Source organism: Engraulis encrasicolus, chromosome 13 (genome assembly GCF_034702125.1).
Source record: "Engraulis encrasicolus isolate BLACKSEA-1 chromosome 13, IST_EnEncr_1.0, whole genome shotgun sequence".
NCBI lineage: Eukaryota > Metazoa > Chordata > Actinopteri > Clupeiformes > Engraulidae > Engraulis > Engraulis encrasicolus.
The window spans coordinates 38956330-38977914 of NC_085869.1; the positions used below are offsets into that span (position 1 = coordinate 38956330).

General features: G+C 43.2%; 1 protein-coding gene and 1 long non-coding RNA gene across 3 annotated transcripts in view; one reads left to right on the forward strand and one right to left on the reverse strand.

Annotated features, from left to right (window-relative positions):
* Positions 1-6660: 6660 nt before the first annotated feature.
* Positions 6661-8759, forward strand: LOC134461753 (uncharacterized). Its single transcript, XR_010037392.1, has 3 exons — positions 6661-7194; positions 7278-7471; positions 7719-8759. It is a non-coding gene; the product is annotated as an uncharacterized LOC134461753 (long non-coding RNA).
* Positions 8760-9264: 505 nt separating this feature from the next.
* Positions 9265-21585, reverse strand: part of dop1b (DOP1 leucine zipper like protein B) — a 55325-nt gene continuing 43004 nt past the window's right edge. For both annotated transcript variants that reach the window (XM_063213882.1, XM_063213881.1), the window contains exons 32-44: positions 20966-21070; positions 20774-20840; positions 20068-20221; positions 18750-18832; positions 18069-18178; positions 16794-16943; positions 16535-16596; positions 15939-16067; positions 15359-15495; positions 14129-14184; positions 13551-13688; positions 13034-13166; positions 9265-12497 (exon numbers count right to left, since the gene is read on the reverse strand). In XM_063213882.1, coding sequence (XP_063069952.1) covers positions 12246-12497; positions 13034-13166; positions 13551-13688; positions 14129-14184; positions 15359-15495; positions 15939-16067; positions 16535-16596; positions 16794-16943; positions 18069-18178; positions 18750-18832; positions 20068-20221; positions 20774-20840; positions 20966-21070 — 1576 coding nt within the window. In that variant the 3' untranslated portion in view covers positions 9265-12245. The remainder of the gene's footprint in view (positions 12498-13033; positions 13167-13550; positions 13689-14128; positions 14185-15358; positions 15496-15938; positions 16068-16534; positions 16597-16793; positions 16944-18068; positions 18179-18749; positions 18833-20067; positions 20222-20773; positions 20841-20965; positions 21071-21585) is intronic.

Sequence of the window (21585 nt, forward strand, 5' to 3'; positions counted from 1 at the left end):
CCCAAAGTATGCCTATTCAAAAACAACCTTCACTAATACTATGTTGTAGCCACGACGTTAAGTAAAGGGTTTTTATTTCAACTCCTCCACTTTTGTGATTTATTGGAACTCGTGCATATGTGCATGTAACCTATTAACATTTCTGAACTGATGCCCGACATACAAAACCACCACATACTGAGGTAGGCTACAGGTTGTCCTATCTGTTTTTGTAAGGCAGAAAATATTTCCTGAATGTCATTACAGCTAAACGATAAAAGGTAGGCCTACATATCAGAGCATGTCTTTGGCATTTCGCTTCTAGTCTCTATTACACCCCATCAGCTGCGCGTTTAAATCCTGGCTTGGCATTGCATGCCCATGTCCAATTAATTCCCATGTCTGCGACAGAATATAAAGTCTCCGTTTTTTCATGACGATCGATTTCCTTGTTCATTCTTCAGCATGCATGTAGCCTAAGTTTAATATGCTGACGGACAGCTGAGATCCACATATTTCCAATTATTTTAATGTCACGTTGCTGTACAGAGAAGCGGAGAACACTTTTAAAAGTCAGCAAATAGGCCTACTATGTGTTTGTTTAACTGTGGGAATGATCAACATTTTAAATCACTTTTTGATTTCCGGAATTGTCCAGGCAACACGCCAAACTCAATTTTTAACAAAACGTTTAATCATGTTTATTATTTCAATCAACCTGTTGCGCACCAAAACGCTCAGCTGAGTTCCCGCCAAAGGGACACATCGCGTTTCCATCCCAATATCTCACCTCCAATACTTGCCTTGTGTTTGTGAAAAGGAGCGGAGGTTAGATTTTGAAACGCTTTTGCAAGATGACTTTTGGCACGTGGTTTTAAATTCAAAGTTAAAGTTCAGTGTTGGATCTCAATGGACTGCCGAGGTTTTCATGGTTGATCTGAAAATCCATGACTCCATGGTGTCTTGGTAGCCACAACTGATGAACTTGATGAAGACTCATCCCCCATTTAGCATATATCACGCTCATGTTGGGCTACGCACTGTTTTTCAGAGTTAAACGCGAGGGGTGTGGTGACATTCCAGAGGGGAGAATACACGCAAGATAAGACCGCGTAAAAAGTGCATGCGTAAAACCGACTTAAGTGGAGACGGGAGAATTCCGCCCTTCAAGTCTATTTTCTGGTTAACAATGTTGTTCACCACACAGCTGACATGAGGTGTACTGTGTGTGTATCTGACCAGCTGTCTTCTGTCTTCTTTCTTTTCCAGAACTTTAAAAAAAGTAATAATAATTCATGAGATCTACTACTGTACATGACAGACATTCACTTTAAGTCTATTTCCTGGTTAACAATGTTGTTCACCACACAGCTAACATGAGGTGTAGTGTGTGTGTATCTGACCAGCTGTCTTCTGTCTTCTCTCTTTTCCAGAACAGGGATGAGGCATTACATGATTGGGTAAGGTTTATGCAGAGCTTTATGTCAGTAGCAGTAAAAGAGTAAAATACATTTTTACATTTGTGATGTTACATGCCACCTCCTCAGTTGGTTTACGTATACAGCACATTCCGCAGTGTCACCCCAACACTAAGAGTGTAGGACCAACACTTTCAGTGTCAAAAAGTCACTCTCAAGTGTTGAACACTGCAGTATTTAGTAGCCTATGTAGATATGTTTGGGTTGTGATATACAAAAGCTAAAGATGTTTTAAACTAAAATAATGTACCTGACCAGCTGACCTGTTAAACATTTTTTTTTATAACACAGCTGACATGAGGTGTAGTGTGTGTGTATCTAACCAGCTGTCTTCTGTGTTCTCTCTTTTCCATGACTGGGGTGATGCATTACAGCGGAAGGTAAGGTTTATGCAAAGCTTCATGTCAGTAGCAGTACAACATTTTTCTTTAAAATCAAAATAATTTATGATATCTTAAACTGTACATGACAGACATTCACTTTAACTCTATTTCCTGATTGACAATATTGTTCACCACACAGCTAACATGAGGTGTAGTGTGTGTGTATCTGACCAGCTGTCTTCTGTCTTCTTTCTTTTCCATGACTGGGATGATGCATTACAGATAAGGGTAAGGTTTATGCAAGGATTCATGTCAGTAGCAGTAAAAGAGTAAAATACATTTTTACATTTGTGATGAAACATGCCACCTCCTCAGTTGGTTTACATACACAGCACATTCTGCAGTGTACAGTGCACCCAACATTTAGAGAGTAGAACACTTTCAGTGTCAAAATGTGACTCTTAAGTGTTGAATAAAGACTGTGATATTTACTCTGTAGATCATTTTGAGTTTTGATGCACATTGTGCCATTCATGTAGGCCTATGTACACCACAACTCAAAATGATCTGCACATCTATATGAATATTTTATATAAACAATAAAATAATTGAATCCATAAAATTACAACATTAGCTGTGGTTGCACCACCTGACTGCTTCTAAAAACACAAGTCACCCAATAGCAGAAGTGCTGCTATAAAAATACATTTTTGCATTTGTGAATGATGTAACATGCCACCTCCTCAGTCACTCCAACACTTAGAGTGTGGAATTAACACTTTCCCTCAAGTGTTGCTGCAGTATTTACTGTGTAGATACTGTGTAGGAGTTGTGATCCACATGGTACATTAATTGAACAACATGTTTCATTTCCATGGAATGGATGTCTATATGACTGTATATACAGTACAGTATACGTAAACAATATAATAATTTAATCCATACAGTAGTTGCATCACCTGCAGTTGCATCACCTGACTGCGACCCAATAGCAGAAGTGTTGCTCCTAAATTAGAGAGGGGGAGTCTTTCTGCGATCAGATACCTGTTACTACTTGTCATATATTCACTTCAAGTCTATTTCCTGGTTGACTATGTTGTTCACCACACAGCTAACATGAGGTGTAGTGTGTGTGTTTCTAACCAGCTGTCTTCTGTGTTCTTTCTTTTCCATGACTGGGATGATGCATTACAGTACATGGTAAGGTTTATGCAGAGCTTCATATTAGTAGCAGTAAAATAGTAAAATATATTTTTACATTTGTGATGAAACATTCCACCTCCTCAGTTGGTTCACGTATACAGCACATTCTGCAGTGTGAATCCAACACTTAGAGTGTATAATTAACACTTTAAGAGTCAAAAAGTGACACTCAAGTGTTGAACATCGCAGTATTTACTAGATATGTTTGGGTTGTGATATACAAAAGCTAACAATGTTTTAGACTGAAATAATGTACCTGACCTGCTGACCTGTTTAACATTTGTTTTGACCACACAGCTAACATGAGGTGTAGTGTGTGTGTTTCTAACCAGCTGTCTTCTGTGTTCTTTCTTTTCCATGACTGGGGTGATGCATTACAGTACATGGTAAGGTTTATGCAGAGCTTCATATTAGTAGCAGTAAAAGAGTAAAATACATTTTTACATTTGTGATGAAACATGCCACCTCCTCAGTTGGTTTACATACACAGCACATTCTGCAGTGTGAATCCAACACTTAGTGTAGAACAAACACTTTCAGTGTCAAAAAGTGACCCTCAAGTGTTGCTGCAGTATTTACTGTGTAGGAGTTGTGATCCACATGGTACATTAATTGAACAACATGTTTCATTTCCATGGAATGGATGTCTATATGACTGTATATACAGTACAGTATACGTAAACAATATAATAATTTAATCCATACAGTAGTGACATTAGCTGCAGTTGCATTACCTGACTGCTTCTAAACACATAAGTGACCCAATAGCAGAAGTGTTGCTCCTAAATTAGAGAGGGGGAGTCTTTCTGTGATCAGATACCTGTTACTACATGTCAGATATTCACTTAAAGTCTATTTTCTGGTTAATAATGTTGTTCACCACACAGCTGGTATGAGGTGTAGTGTGTGTGTATCTGACCAGCTGTCTTCTGTGTTCTCTCTTTTCCATGACTGGGATGATGCATTACAGTACATGGTAAGGTTTATGCAGAGCTTCATATTAGTAGCAGTAAAAGATTTTTCTTGAAAAACAAAATAATTTATGATATCTTAAACTGTACATAACAGATATTCACTTTAACTCTATTTCCTGATTGACTATGTTGTTCACCACACAGCTGGTATGAGGTGTAGTGTGTGTGTATCTGACCAGCTGTCTTCTGTGTTCTCTCTTTTCCATGACTGGGATGATGCATTACAGCTGAAGGTAAGGTTTATGCAAAGATTCATGTCAGTAGCAGTAAAAGATTTTTCTTTAGAAACAAAATAATTTATGATATCTTAAACTGTACATAACATACATTCACTTTAACTCTATTTCCTGATTGACTATGTTGTTCACCACACAGCTGACATGAGATGAGATGTGTCTAACCAGTCTTCTGTGTTCTTCCTTTTCCATGACTGGGATGATGAATTACAGCACCTGGTAAGGTTTATGCAAAGCTTCATGTCAGTAGCAGTAAAAGAGTAAAATACATTTTTACATTTGTGAATGATGTAACATGTCACCTCCTCAGTTGGTTTAATAGGCTACTTGTGCAGCACATTCAGTGTATACATCCAACATTTAGAGAGTAGAACACTTTCAGTGTCAAAATGTGACTCTTAAGTGTTGAATAAATACTGTGATATTTACTCTGTAGATCATTTTGAGTTTTGATGCACATTGTGCCATTCATGTATAGTACTATGTGCATCACAACTCAACATTATCTGCACATCTAGTATGAATATTTTATTTGAACAATATAATAATTTAATCCATACAGTAGTTGCATTAGCTGTGGTTGCACCACCTGACTGCTTCTAAAAACACAAGTGACCCAATAGCAGAAGTGCTGCTATAAAAATACATTTTTGCATTTGTGAATGATGTAACATGCCACCTCCTCAGTCACTCCAACACTTAGAGTGTAGAATTAACACTTTCCCTCAAGTGTTGCTGCAGTATTTACTGTGTAGATACTGTGTAGGAGTTGTGATCCACATGGTACATTAATTGAACAACATGTTTCATTTCCATGGAATGGATGTCTATATGACTGTATATACAGTACAGTATACGTAAACAATATAATAATTTAATCCATACAGTAGTTGCATCACCTGACTGCGACCCAATAGCAGAAGTGTTGCTCCTAAATTAGAGAGGGGGAGTCTTTCTGTGATCAGATACCTGTTACTACATGTCAGATATTCACTTCAAGTCTATTTTCTGGTTAATAATGTTGTTCACCACACAGCTGACATGAGGTGTACTGTGTGTGTATCTGACCAGCTGTCTTCTGTGTTCTTTCTTTTCCATGACTGGGGTGATGCATTACAGCGCACGGTAAGGTTTATGCAAAGCTTCATGTCAGTAGCAGTAAAATACATTTTTAAACAAAATCATTTATGAGATCTACTACTGTACATGACAGACATTCACTTTAAGTCTATTTCCTGGTTAACAATGTTGTTCACCACACAGCTGACATGAGGTGTACTGTGTGTGTGTATCTGACCAGCTGTCTTCTGTTTTCTCTCTTTTCCATGACTGGGATGATGCATTACAGTACATGGTAAGGTTTATGCAGAGCTTCATATTAGTAGCAGTAAAATAGTAAAATATATTTTTACATTTGTGATGAAACATTCCACCTCCTCAGTTGGTTCACGTATACAGCACATTCTGCAGTGTCACTCCAACACTTAGAGTGTAGAATTAACACGTTAAATGTCAAAAATGTACTCTCAAGTGTTGAATAAACACGTCAGTATTTACTGTGTATATAATTTGAGTTGTGATGCGCATAAGTCATCACTGTTGTGTTTATTAAATTTAATAGAAAGCTTCGGATCATTTATGAAAAGTTTTCAAATTAAATAGAAGGAAGACCTTAGCATTGCACACACTTTGAACACAACATTACAGTCTTGCACTTACAATTTAATTCACTGTCACCATTTTATCATGTAGACCACTCACGACTTGATTTTCTATAGAATTTCTCAGACTTCCATAATTAAGCATCATGACTGCTTTCCATTGATAATTGCTTATTTGCTGTGTTCAATCCAGTATTTGAGATCAATGTTGGATGAGAAAGAGGAGGACCGTGTGGCTGCATTGAGAGAGGGAAAGCTGTAGAAGAGTTATGATATGAAGTTCAAGTTGAGTGAGAAAGTCAAACAGGTTGCTTGTCAAATAATAATAATAATAGAGGAGGAGTTACAGGCAGCAAAGATTCACAATCAATTGATGATGGTGTGACTCACCCATGCTGTAGTTAGTTATGTTTTTGCTTACAGCTGTCCTCCATATAAATGTTACAGGAGATGTTGTATGGGGCAGAGGAGAAACGCTTGGCAGCATTGAGAAAGAGAACGCTGTGGAAGAGTGATGATATGAAGGCCGAGTTGAGTGGGAAGACCCCACTGATTTTAGAGCGAATGAGAGCCATACAGAAGGATATAGAGAGAGCAAAGATCCTGAAGGTAAGAGGCGTGCTGCTGCTATATGCAAGACATAGATAGCCTATGTTAATTGTATTGACAACATGAACATCCATTCAGTGTCTGTCATATACTATGCAATAAAGACCAGTATCAAACTGCCCAAATGTACAGTACATTTCAGAATATTGTCTGGCTTCATGTGAGTAATATGACTGTAATGGGCCATACAGTATAGTAATGATTAATTTGTGATTATTTTTCTTGGAACAAAATGTACCGTAGAACAATTACATTCTGAACTGAAGAGTAACCAATATTGACACTTTCTAGCAATGAACATTGTCAACATTTGGCATGGAATGGAAACAGGTTTTGAGCCAGCATCCCATATACTCTACCAACGAAAATTCTTTTGGCCCAAACAAAACGATCTGCAGATGCCACATAGACTACAGCTAATATTAGTTATTAGTTAGTGAGAAAACTGCTGTATATATTCTAAACAACAATAACAAATATCAGTTGCAGAATTAGAGACACAGGGGAAAAAATATGCTTACATGTACTGTACACCTCAGACGATCAGGTTCAACATGACATTGATAAATGTCTGCACATTTGTGGTCTTAGTGTCAATGCATGAATCATCCAGCAATTATGTATTTCTTTTCCAGGGAGAAAAGAAGACCCTGTTAAAAATGCTCCAGGAAGAGATGAACTTTCATAGAAGGTTTAAAGTGGTCTTTGATAGGTCAGCAGACCACCTTGAGGTAAAGAGATATGCTTCCAGACATTAGAAAACAAACGTATTAGTTTTACTTCAAAGTAATCTCACAATGCGTGTAATGGACAGGTGTTGGACACAGAGGAAGAGATCACGGAGGAATTTGAGAAGCTTCGTCAGTTTCTAAGAGATGAAGAGGCAGCCTGGAGAGCTGCCCAGGAGGAGGAAGAGGAGCAGCAGACTCGAAAGAGGAAGAGGGCATCTGGCAACACTGAACGACAGTGTTCATCTCGTCCAAGTGCTATAGCAGTCAGATGAAGCAGGTTGGTGCTATCAGCCTGTTGACTTGTTTGATATGTTGACTTATAAGATGCACAGCTTTCTGCATTTGAATGTGCATTGTCTATTTCAATGTCTCTTAACTGTATATGTCTGTAGTGTTGATGAGGTGCATCTTGATAGAATAAAATGCCAAGTTTAGTATTGTTTTCATATAAAACAAGCCAATGTAAAAAGTATCATTCATACACCTCAATAATGTCCAATCTTATTCATGTCTGCTGTTTTCAGCATGGCACGTGACATCCCTGACTCTGATGAAGACATGGCAATTCGTCCTTGGCACGTAATGACTTAATGAAGATTTCCCACTTGAGCTACTACGCAAATGTATCTTTTTTTTATCTTGACTCGGCCTGCATGCAGCTTTGGTTATTTACTGTACATTATTGTACTGTACATATTGTTTCTGTACATTTTACCAATGAATTTGACTGAAGTATCCTTGGTTTGTATCTGTTTTAACAGGATGCATTTGTTGACCTGTGTGCCTATTTTACTCATGCATTTCTTAATCCAAATAAATAGGTTTGATATTAGTGATTGGAAATGTGTGTTTTCAGCAGAATGAGACTTGTACAGTGGGACAGATATGAACACACACAGTCACAGACATAAATACATGCAGGCCTACCGTATACTCTCACGACCACATCTGGCTTGTGCTGTGTTGGATCCTCTTTTGTCTTCAGAACTTCCCTCTTGATTATACCCCATAGATTACCATAACACGTTTTGGGGCTTTGGTGTTACAGTATGAGCATTCTAACTCACCAGACACAACATCCCATTCATTTTCAAAGGGGTTTTATTTCTGGTGAGTTAGAATGTCCATAACACCAAAGCACCATGATAATGGTAATCTATGGGGTATATTGAAGAGTGAAGTGTGGGTCACCAGATCTACAAACAAAAACAGCTGACGGCAAGGCATCAAGGATATCTGGGCTTCCATAACCCAGCCATTGACTAACCGCATCATGGCACTGATTAAGGCAACTGGTCAATCTACACAGAAGAGCGGAGGGGGGGGGCTTTATTTGAGTCAATTCGGATGTAATGATAGTTGCATGCAATTTAATTTTGTATTTTTGTGTCACACATCGTTTGTTTTTTAAAATTTGATTATTGTTATTTTCTTTACGATTCACATGACGTGTATATTTTGTTCCGCACGGCTTACGTGGCGAACACCCTGCCTACATCCTCTGTAAAGATGCTGAAGAAGGTTTAGTCCGAAACGTTTAAACTATTAAATTTAAACTACAAGAATTTCACCCGAGAGTGTGGCTTTTTTACTAAAAGTGATTAATACAAAGACATTTCTAACCAAATATTAAACATTTACATGTTAGTCGAAATTCTGTACTTTCTAAATGATTTAATGTGACCCAAATTTCTTCCTTTTTTATCTGAAGAAAATGGTGATTTCATCACAATATTCTAATTTTGTGAGACACTTAATTCATGTTTTTTTGGAGCTGGAAGTCCAATATATGTAAGAATAAACAAACAAATTATTGGAATAGTTTAAAATGTGAATTCTGCAGTCAGGATGTTAAATGGGGAAAAGTCCCCCAAAAGTTGTGACTAGGCAGGCTGACCGCAGATAAACTCTTGTTTTTTGTACGGAGTTGGGGCGTCAGCAAAGCATGAGGCCACTAGCACAAGGCAGGATGAGAGGCTAGAGAATGAGATGGACCTAAGGAGCTGAAGAGGCCATGCAATAGTGTAGGAGTGTGAGGATTTTAAAACAGAGTTGAGACAGTAGAATGGCCCAAGCTTCACAATGATTTATTTAACAATGAAATTACAGACACATTATTTCTTTAATAATTTAGCCAAACACTGGTGCAAAGCAGGACCCATACCCACAGTAGGACACATCCTGAACACACACACACACACACACACACACACACACACACACACACACACACACACACACACACACACACACACACACACACACACACACACACACTTCCCTTCGTTTAAGCATGAACATCCAGTGTACAGAGCACACACGGTATCTGTCCTGAAACAGGAGCATTAAAAGTGTACGTCAGTCTTGTGCTATCCTCTTTCCTAGCTGGCCTTTTCATTAAGGCCAATGCAAGCTCACAGCAGGGGAGAATACAGCTCTACAAAGGCAAAGTGCAGTAACTACATATTCTGTCAAAATTAAGTTAAGACTGAAAATGGTCTTCGTAACCCATCCTTTATCTTGGGACAAATCCTTATGTTCCAACTGTGTATCATTTAAGAGATATTGCCATGTCAAATTTGCAGTAACTGCGATATCCAATACCAATACTTTGAAGGCTTTTCTCTGTTTCAATATTGGATTAGTTACTGCACTTTGCCTTTGTAGGGAGGCAAGCAGTCATACAATGGGCTGAAGCAGTTTAAAAACCACACACGTACTCCCTTTCTGGAGTTCAAGATGAATTGGACCTTGTCTACAAACACACACACAGAACTGGTCCAAAACATGTCATGGAGACCAAAAAGAGAAGGAGTGTGTTTCTTTTTTTGTAATCTTAACACTTACATTGGGCTTCTTACCCTCATTCTAATAAAAGCATTAATCATAGACGTAGAGCATGCCAGTTGATCGTAACTTAAGTGGTTTCAACCTTTCAAGTAGGCTACTCCCTGCAGCCCTGTGAAGTGTCCACTTCTGTCCTTCAAAGTGCACAGGGCTGTCCAGTAAAGTCCATATTCAATCCAGTGTGCCAGTAGTCAGTAGTTATATTATTCACCGCCATAAGAGATTTGACATACCACCACATCTTCACATGGCCCTGAGCTACTTCCAGAGATTAGCCCGTAAACATGTCAGCTGTAAGCAGGTGCAGCCACAAGACAAGACACCCAGAGAGAGAGAGAGAGAGAGAGAGAGAGAGAGAGAGAGACAGACAGACAGACAGACAGACAGACAGACAGACAGACAGAGAGAGAGAGAGAGAGAGAGAGAGAGAGAGGAAAAGAAATGTGAGCGGGGGACAGACCTCAGCTGTGAACAGGTTGCAGGACAAATACATCCAGAGAGAGAGAGAGAGAGAGAAGGAGGAGAAGGGACAGACTTCCGATGTGAGCCGGTAGAAAGTAATAGATCCATAGAGAGAGAAAGAGAGAGGGAAATGGAGAGAGAGATGGCATGAGAGAGTGATACAGAGATGCAAAAAAGAGAGAGGCAGGAGGGGACAGAGGCAGAGAAAGCACCAGATCAGGCCACAGCATGGGTTTACTGTACAATAAAATCATGGTCTTACATTCAGGATTATTGTCTGGTGTTCACGGCAATGAAATATATAAAAAAAACATGACATTCCCAGCACTCAGCAAACAGAGGAAGCTGCATGTCAGTCACCAAATATCAGGGGAGGGTGGACAACCAGAGTCCAAAAGCAGGCGGACAGACAGACAGACAGGCAGAGAGTGAAAGTGGACAGTCAGGTAGTCCCAGAACAAACAAACTACTCGACCGATAGGCAAACAACCTCAAAGCAGGGAGACAGACAGACAGGTAGGCAGAGAGTCCAGATCAAGTAAACAAACACACCATCTCAAAGAAGAGGAGGCAGACAGGCAGGAAGGCAGAGTCCTGTAGATGTTCATATTGAAAGGAGGTTTCAGTTCATACACACAGAGGATGGGAGCAACTGGAGACGTGTGTGGTTTTCAGCAGTCCTAAAGTCTACAGAGTGATGAAGCAAAACCTGCAGCCTGGTGCTAATATCGGTCTAGTAGGTATTGGACCTATTGATACTACCTGTATATGTATAATTGCATTTCATTATAGTGTAGTCAATGACCTTATTAGATTAATGGACTAATGGATTGATTTGTACAGGTATTGCATTTCATTACATAGTATAAGTATTGTAGGTATTGGTCTATTGATATTGCTTTTTATCGAGTATGTATTGGTCCTGTATATATTGGTCTACTGCTGGCATTGCATATCAGTGTGTTCACCAAGTTGAACATCTGCATGTCTTCTCAACTCAGCTACTGTACATCACAGAGAATCTCGGGCAAGCTGCTATTCATTTGCTGTCTGCAGATTATAACTCTGACGATAGCATCAAAAAGGGTGACTATTACCACCTTTCGCGTCACTGCCTGCCTGTCTGTGTGTCTGTGAACAGGACAGGTTTTCCTCCATGAACTGAAATAGGCTCCAATGAACAACTCCTGCAAGCTTGTCTGCCAGTCTGTCTGCCTGTTTGTCAGCCTGCATTCAAGTACAATCAACTCCAAATGAACGCATAGAGCCCTGGCCTGCGTAGGTGGTTTCACAGCAGGTCTCATGAGATGTCACAGGCAAGTCTCTTTTCACCTTCCCCTCATGATTACGATGTTGAGATGGTCCCACCAGCCAAGTGTGTTTGAGGAGTCAATCTTGACCATTAAGATGCAACAGCACACAGAAAGTCGGTAATGAGTCAGTTTTCGCTGGTTAATATTTGCCAGGAGGAGCTGTCCTGCTCCTCCACTGTGGTGTTGATTCCTCCTGCACGAGCCTCCTCTGTCTCTCTTCTCATCTCCTCCCTCCTCCTAATGTACATCTCCCTTTTCCCTACCACTCTCCTCTTCTCCTCCATGTGTGTCGACTTCATTCCCTCTGTCCATATCTGCATTTCTCCATCTCTTTGTCCATCACCCTCCATCACTCCATCCCTTCTTTCCTCTATTCCTCCTTCACCTCTTTGCCTCCATGTTGCTAGGCAACTCCTTCCTGGTTGTTTTCTATGACTCCATGTTGCTAAGGAACTCGTCCTGAGTGATGTGTTCCAGGCGGGAGAGGGCCGTCTCGGGGCTGCGGGCCGGATAGTCTGCGGCGGGCCAGGGGTCGTCGCCACCAGGGGGGCGTGGCCTGAAGGAGCAGCTGAGCGTCATCAGGAAGGGGTGGAGCTCGGTGATGGAGGAGAGGGAGCGCAGCGTCAACAGGGGAAACTCCAGAGGCTCCGTACTGGACTCACCACTCACACCGTTCACACCCTGAGGAGGGAGAGAGAGAGAGAGATACAGAGAGATACAGAGAGATACAGAGAGATACAGAGAGATACAGAGAGAGAGACAGATATAGAGAGAGATACAGAGAGAGAGAGAGAGAGATACAGAGAGAGAGAGATACAGAGAGAGAGAGAGAGTTAGAGAGGTGATGGGGAAGAGACAGAGAGGTACTCGATTCCGTGAAAGAGGAGGGGAAGAGAGGGAGCACAGCGTTAGCAGGGGAAACTCTACAGGACTGGACTCACCACAGGAGAGAGAGAGAGAGAGAGAGAGAGAGAGAGCGAGAAGGACAAGAAACAGACAGCGACAGAGAGAGTGTGTGTGTGTGTGTGTGTACCTTGTATTGTCTCTGCATGGCGAGCAGTATTCTGCTGATGTGTGGTGTGTGTGTGTGTGTGTGTGTGTGTGTGTACCTTGTATCGTCTCTGCATGGCGAGCAGTATTCTGCTGATGTGTGGTGTGTGTGTGTGTGTGTGTGTGTGTGTGTGTGTGTGTGTGTGTGTGTGTGTGTGTGTGTGTACCTTGTATCGTCTCTGCATGGCGAGCAGTATTCTGCTGATGTGTGGTGTGCACTCCTGGTCTCCGTCCAGTAGAGAGGGGTCCATCCCACTGTAGCTCTCCACGTCCACCTCAGGCACAAACGCCCACCGATACCTACGCGCACGCACGCGCACACACAAACAGACACAGACACACACACGCACACGCACACGCACACGCACACGCGCACGCACGCGCACACACAAACAGACACAGACACACACTACAGTCATACACAATGTAGACATCACAGCTGTGCATGGTTGAATATAATGTGTGTGTGTGTGTGTGTGTGTGTGTGTTTTTGCATGTTTCTGTATTCACATCTGGACCACAGTGGCATGCTTTCGGGGGGCAAGGAGATGGCTGGGTGGGCGCGTGTGTGTGTGTGTGTGTGTGTGTGTGTGTGTGTGTGTGTGTGTGTGTGTGTGTGTGTGTGTGTGTGTGTGTGTGTGTGTGTGTGTGTGTGTGTGTGTGTGTGTGTGTGTGCGTGCTCACATCTGGAAGAGCGGCATGCGCTCGGGGGGAAAGGAGATGGCCATGTCCAGGAACTTGCAGGCCGACAGATACATGTCCAACTCAGCAGCCGGGAAGGACAGCACACTCGGCCTCTCCTGAACAGCCCTCTGCTTAGGCCTGATGGAGGGGGAGAAGAGGGGGGGGATAGGGAGAGGCAGTGATGAAGAATGGAGGGAGGAGGAGGAGATAAAACAAAGGAGAGGGAGAGAGAGAAGGTGAGGGGGACGAGAAAGATAAAGAGAGAGGGGGGAAGAGAAAGAGAGAGAGGGGGGGAAGAGGGCGAGGGCAGAGATAGAAAGCAACGCAGAGATGAAGGGAGAGAAGGGGCAGAGATAAAAACAAAGGAGAGAGAGAGAGAAACCGAGAGATGGGAGGGTGAGAAGCAGGGAGAGAAAGGGAGAGAAATGCAGCGGAACCATTGCAGGATTATTTTCCTAAATGTTTAGTAGGTATTAAAAGATGAGACATAAAGCACTCTGGCTGGTGTAGTCTGTGGAACACGACATGCAGAGGATTCTGGGTAATGTGGACAGTGATGCATGTAATTCCAGACTCACTTTGCAGCCTCCTTGTCCTCTGTCAGGGCCTTCTCCAGACGCACAAATATGCGAATCTAAAGAAACACACGAAGATAGACAGGAAATTAGACAAGTACATGCACAACATGAATCACCTCAATACTGGCGCTATCTAGCCTGGCTAGCGAAACCCCTACAGCAATTTGCGGCCTCTAGGGGCGCCTCTAGGCTAGGTGCTATCTTCAGTAGTGTTTTCACAAACCGAACACACACGCACACGAGAGAGAGAGAGAGAGAGAGAGAGAGAGAGAGAGAGAGAGAGAGAGAGAGAGAGAGAGAGAGACAGACTCTGGGTATGACAGTGCCTTTTTGCACAGTTTTATTGATTATACACACAGTCAACAATTTGAGATCTAAACGTCATAAGACAGATTGAGGTTCTCAGCAGTGTAACAGTTTAAAAGATCAGAGAAATACTGTCCACTGTGCCACCATCATACTATTCTAATGAAGCAAGGTTCTCAATCGTGTGATTGCATTGGTCGAACAATGTACTTTCCCACTTTCAATCCTCCAGGTTCTGTCTAGTCTAATATTCCTATGAAATGAAAATAGGTTCTCTCTAGTTCTTGCAGAAACTGTAGTCCTTGGCCATCTAATGGTCTAAAAGGGGAGTGGGTTTCTCTTTAGTTCAACATTCTAACATTCTAAGTCAGTGGTTCTCAAACTTTTTGTTTGAAGTACCACCCGAGAAAATATTGAGCTCTCCGAGTACCACCTTGACAACCAACACTGAAAATGAAAATGAGATGTTGCATCTCAAGAGGCATTCCCCATGTACAAATAAATAAATCAATAAAATAGAATATCGCAGCAAAGTCCTTCCATATTCACTTTTGCCAGTCAATACAGGAGAGGTTCATAACGGCATCAACAGCTACGGTCACATTCAGTGCAAGTTTGTTTTTAAATTTCTTGCCTTATGTTTTTAGATTCATATAGTTCAATATTACAAAATGTAAGACCAAAGAGACATTTTCAACAGCAACAACTTGATCAGCCTTCGAATCAATGCACAAAAAATTAATTCTTCCAAGTACCACCAGAGATATCTCAAATACCACCAGTGGTACGCGTACCACAGTTTGAGCACCACTGATCTAGGTTATTAATGTCAAACAGCAAGTGTGGTGTGGTTGAACAGGAAGTGAGGTATGGTCAAACAGGAAGGGACACATGTAACAGGAAGTGATGACATGAGGTTCTGACCAGTTCTGTGACCATGATGGGCCAGAGGGAGGTGAGGTGTTGTGGTGAGATGCGCAGGAGAACCACACGGAACATCAGGAACATCTGGGCCACCAAAGACGCAGTCTGGCCCGTACGCAAGCTCTCAGTCAAACGCTCTGTTAGAGAGAGGAGAGAGGAGAGAGACCATTACACGCACGCACGCGCGCACACACACGCACGCGCACACACACACACACACACACACACACACACACACACGCGCACACGCACACGCACACGCACACGCACACGCACACGCACACGCACACGCACACGCACACACACACACACACACACAGCTACAGTCTGGCCCCTATGCGGGCTCTCAGTCAAATGAGAGAGGAGACACTGTTACACACAAACACACACACAGACGCACGCACGCACACACACACAACACACACACACACACACACACAAGCAGGTATAGGTGCTATAGGTCCAGGTCTCAACTCAGGATCGTGAACTCTCTCTCACACACACACACACACACAGACACAGACACACACACACACACACACACACACACACACACACACATACACACACTCACGCGTACCCTGTATAAGTGGCAGGTATAGGTGGTATTGGTCCAGTTCTCCGCTGAGCATGGCGAAGGCTTGTCTTTTCAGCAGCATGGGCTTCTGGTCCGCACTGGAAAACAGCTTCAGGGAGCTACTCTGCATGCCTATGACAGAAAGACACACACACACACACACACACACACGCACACGCACACGCACACACACACACACACACACGCACACGCACACGCACACGCACACGCACACGCACACGCACACAATGATCAACACAAAAGATGCACACATGTAAATGAATGTAGTTATCATATACATAATTTATTCACATGATTGTGTATATGAATTTATTTATTAAACTATTACATTTTTTGCAAAGTATGACCCCAGTTTACAGTATGTACCCTTCAGCTCCTTGAACATGGTCTTCTCCAGAAACACACATGCACAAACACACACACACACACACACACACACACACACACACACACACACACACACACACACACACACACACACACACACACACACACACACACACACACACACACACACACACACACACACACACACACACACACACGTGTACACACACGCACAGCTGGTTTATACGTACTCATCAGGTCCTTGAACATGGTCTTCTCGTGGGTGAGCAGGTGGTCAATGATGGACCTCCAGCTACCAACACACAAAGGTCAAAAGGTCAGTAGGTCAAGGTCAAACTCAGAGTTAGGTCAGACAGGGTAAGCACACGCAGCATGAGGAAGAAGAGGGGGTCCATGTACAATGACAGCATGAATGGCAAGGTGACTGGGTAAAGACTGCACATATGGACCAATGAGAGTGCGTATGAGGTGTGTGTGGGCGGTACCCACTGTGTGGCGGCGCTCTGGTCCATGTGGAAGAACAGGGGGTCCATGTAGAGCTCCAGCACCTCCTTCTTCCAGGCCCTCTTGGTGTACGCATAGCCACTCAGGCTAGCCAACAGCTGGGCACCCGCCAGGAAACTAGGACTATTGTAGGCACTATGGAGAGAGAGAAAGAGGGGGGGAGAGAGAGAGAGAGAGAGAGAGAGAGAGAGAGAGAGAGAGAGAGAGAGAGAGAGAGATTATTATATGCATAGCCACTCAGCCTAGGCACCCACCAATAAACTCAAACTTAGACTATTGTAGGCACTAGATAAATGGTTCTCAACCTTTTTTGAGCAAACGCCCCATTGTCCTCATCATGAGTCTCCCAACACCCCCCATAATATTAAAAATGAAATAAATGTATGTATGCCCCCCGATGGCAATTGAACATCCCCCCTCTAAGCTGTATCCTCCTCAGCGCTAGGGCTCCCAAACGCTCCCTGGGAGAGTACCTGGCACTCTGTTACTCTGACTACCTGGCACAATATGCGGTAGACATGGTTATAGTACAGTATCTGCAGTAGTCATGGTTACCTGATACAGTAGGTGGTAGTCATGGTTACAGTCCCCTTTCTGTGGTAGTCAGGGTTACCTGATACAGTATGTGGTAGTCATGGTTACAGTACAGTAAATGGATGGACTGCATTTACACTACATAGCGCCTTTCCACTCCTTCGAGCACTCAAAGCGCTTTACATTGCATGCCTCACATTCGTCCATTCACACTCACATTCACACACAGGTGGCCGTGGCTGCCACGCAGGGTACCACCCTGCCACCAGGAGCAACTTGGGGTTTAAGTATCTTGCTCAAGGACACAACGATGGAGTCAGACCGAGCGGGGCTCAAACCTGCAACCTTTGGGTTGCCGAACGGCTCCTCTATAACCTGAGCTACCACTGCCCCACACTACTACAGTGCCAGTGGTAGTCATGGACACCTGAAACAGTATGCAGTCGTCATGGTTACAGTACCTGTGGTAGTCATGGACACCTGATACAGTATGCAGTAGTCATGGTTACAGTACCTGTGGTAGTCATGGATACCTGATACAGTATGCAGTAGTCATGGTTACAGTACCTGTGGTAGTCATGGATACCTGATACAGTATGCAGTAGTCATGGTTACAGTACCTGTGGTAGTCATGGATACCTGATACAGTATGCAGTAGTCATGGTTACAGTACCTGTGGTAGTCATGGATACCTGATACAGTATGCAGTAGTCATGGTTACAGTACCTGTGGTTCTTCAGGTAGGGGAAGACGTAGTACATCAGGCGTGATATGAGGGGTACAGCCTTCTCCTTCTCATCACTACGAAACACCATGTCCAACAGAGGAGCCAGCACCTACACACACACACACACACACACACACACGCACACGCACACGCACACGCACACACACGCACACACGCACCTTCAGTATTGATATAGTGACATGCACAGTTGCACACACACACAACGAAAGCGTATGGTCATAAGACCTCAGTATTGATACAGTGTCACATCACATGCTGGTGAAAAGCCTGAATACATGAACAAATACATTCATCCAGGGAGACGGATATGCTCTCCAGCATGTGACAACACGCACGCGCGCTCACACACGCACACGCACACACACACACACACACACACACACACACACACACACACACACACACACACACACACACACACACACGCGCAAGACTGATGCAGCTGAAGAGAACACGCACGCACGCACACACACAGACACACACACACAGACACACACACACACACACAGACACACAGACACACACACACACACACAGACACACACACACACACACACACACACACACACACACACACACACACACACACACACACACACACACACACACACACACACACACACACACACACACACACAGCTTTCTTTTCTTTACTGTACCTCTGCTAGCAGGGCTAAGGCCTGTACACTGTAGACTGAGGGTGCTGAGGAGGAGACCATTGTGCTGCCCTGACCAGCCGAGTCTGGAGGGATGGACAGACAGGGGAAAAGAAGAGAGGAACGAGGAGATACAAGGAGAGAAGAAATGAGATGAGGGATGAGATGAGATGAGCGACAACAACTTTTCATGTTACCGTAATCTTAAAGGGATACTGGGTGAGATTTTTAGTTGTTTATTTCCAGAATTCATGCTGCCCATTCAATAATATTACCTTTTTCATGAATACTTACCACCACCATCTAATTCTAAGTATTTATTATGACTGGAAAAATTGCACTTTTCATACATGAAAAGGGGGATCTTCTCCATGGTACGCCATTTTGAATAAAAAAAAATAGCAATTTTTAGCTGCAAAAATTACTCTACTTGGACCATACCAAGGCGCAGTCTCCAGGCAGATTAGCAGAAAACAGATCGTTTTTTTCCTCTTCTCCATCAAGACTAATGGTGCGACACAGATGGACACTTGTTGGATGACATGAAGAAAGTTTTAAGAACTGTTGAGGCAGGCTTCAGGAGAGAGTTTAGTCATAGTATTTGTCATGTTCGCTTTTTACTTATGATTGTGACGTTCATGGACAAAGCCACAGATTTTCTCCATTTTCCCCCTTGCCTTTTCATGCTCAAACATTTGCATACACACGCACTAACACCCATACATTTTCACACACACCGGCATTGCGTCAGTGCAGCCTGAAGATTGTCAGCAATGGATTCTGGGATTCTGGAATGTTGCCTGATGGTTAGAAATTGTGTTGAACAAATTTGACAAAGACGTGATGCATCACATGGTATCACTCGTGGGATTAAAGCAATTGCAGATGGACCGTGCACTTCCTGCAGTTGCTGATCTTCATTCATGCATGTTGCAAGGGTCAGCATACTGCATCGCCGGTGGCACACCCTTGAACTAGATGCACTGTTCCACTCCTCTAAAAATGTTTGCAATGCACCCCACTTCAACTCCTTCCCACTTGCCCATTACACCTCGCATGTGATATGCTACATAGATCAATCTGTGTGCGTGTGCGTGTGCGTGTGTGTGTGTGTGTTTACCATAGAGGTCATGATCCTCTTACTCGTCCTCTTTGGGTTGCAGACAGACCTGTGTGTGTGTGTGTGTGTGTGTGTGTGTGTGTGTGTGTGTGTGTGTGTGTGTGTGTGTGTGTGTGTGTGTGTGTGTGTGTGTGTGTGTGTGTGTGTGTGTGTGTGTGTGTGTGTGTGTGTGTGTGTGTGTGTGTGTGTGTGTGTGTTTACCATAGAGGTCATGGTCCTCCTGATCGTCCTCTTCTGGCTGCAGGCAGACCTGTGGCTGGGCTTTCACTTCCAGGTTGCGGCTCAGCCAGCTGGTCTGCTCCAGGGAGGATCCGGCCACGCCCCCCACCGCCTCCAGGATACGCTGAGTCACTTCCTGGAAAGGTCGCAGCCACGGCAACAAGACACGGGCAAGGATAAGGAGGAGGAGGAGGACGGTGACTGGTCTTCATTGACAAAGGTTTAGTTAACTTTTATGTTGTTCTATTGATTATTACTTAAAAAACTCCATATCGTTTATGCGCTTACAGCATATGGATATCATCACACGGAACGTGCAGGTCGAGTCTTAATAACAACAACTTCACTTGTGACCTGGGTGACGTCACCCCATGACCACGTCACCGGGGTCAAACGATGTGGACTTCTCGCATAGACTCAGAGTGACTGTCAAGCTCTGGCAGTCATCCGAAACTCATAGAACCGTGGTTATGTACATAACTCTCGTTATTTTTCACCTCGCATGTCTTATGAAGATGATTTACATTTCATTTGTATTCATCAGGAAGGCTGAGGTATCTTTACAGAGGCAGGATGCCACAAGTGTAAATCACACGAGTGAGTCGGTGGGGAGATAACTTTGCGTAGCAGCTTATAGCTTTAAACAGTCTTTGGTGGTAAACAGATGCATTGTAGGCAGAGGCCTCACCTGCAGTTCCCTGGTGTCTCTCTTGTTGTCAATGTTGGGCAGACGATTCACAAAGTCATTCAGAATACTGCCCAGAAAGGAGAGAGAGGGGGGATTCAGAAAACACTTTAGCACAAGAACAGCAAGAACAGCCATGGCCTAATGGTTAAGGAGATGGCATTTGATCAGAGGCGGGATTCGTATGTAACTCACCCCAGTAAGAGGAAGTGTCCGGGCGGGGCCAGGTTGAGCTGGGCGGACTCCTTCAGTAGCATGAGTAGGGGCACCATGTTGTCATGGAGACACTGGGCTGGCAGGCTGCGGGAGGACAACAGAGTTGTTTACAATGGTAACTTGGCAACCTGATACTGCAATACTTATATTATAGTACAATGATATTATAAATGGCATATTGATATCCTGCTACTGCTTTGCCTATAGGAGTTGTTTACAATGGCTACTTGGCATTATGCTATGCATATAGGAGTTGTTTACAATGGCACATTGGCATCCTGCTACTTCTATGCCAATAGTCCATTTAAAAGGTGCACTGTGTAAGATTGTGGCCAGGTATTGCAGCTATGCTTCTTGTTGAAGTGTGCTGCCTATTGCCAAATTTGGTCTTTTTATGAATATTTACTAAGTAATAAAATAGAACTTACCAGAATGACCTAAGTACAGTAAGTTTTGCAGCTACAAATGTCTACTTCTGGAAATGCAAAATGGTGGACCATGGAGACCATGTATGAAAAGTGAAATGTTCCCATTCATATTGAATACTAAGAATTTGATGGTGGTGGTAGGTGTTTGTTAAAAAGGTAACATTTGTGGAT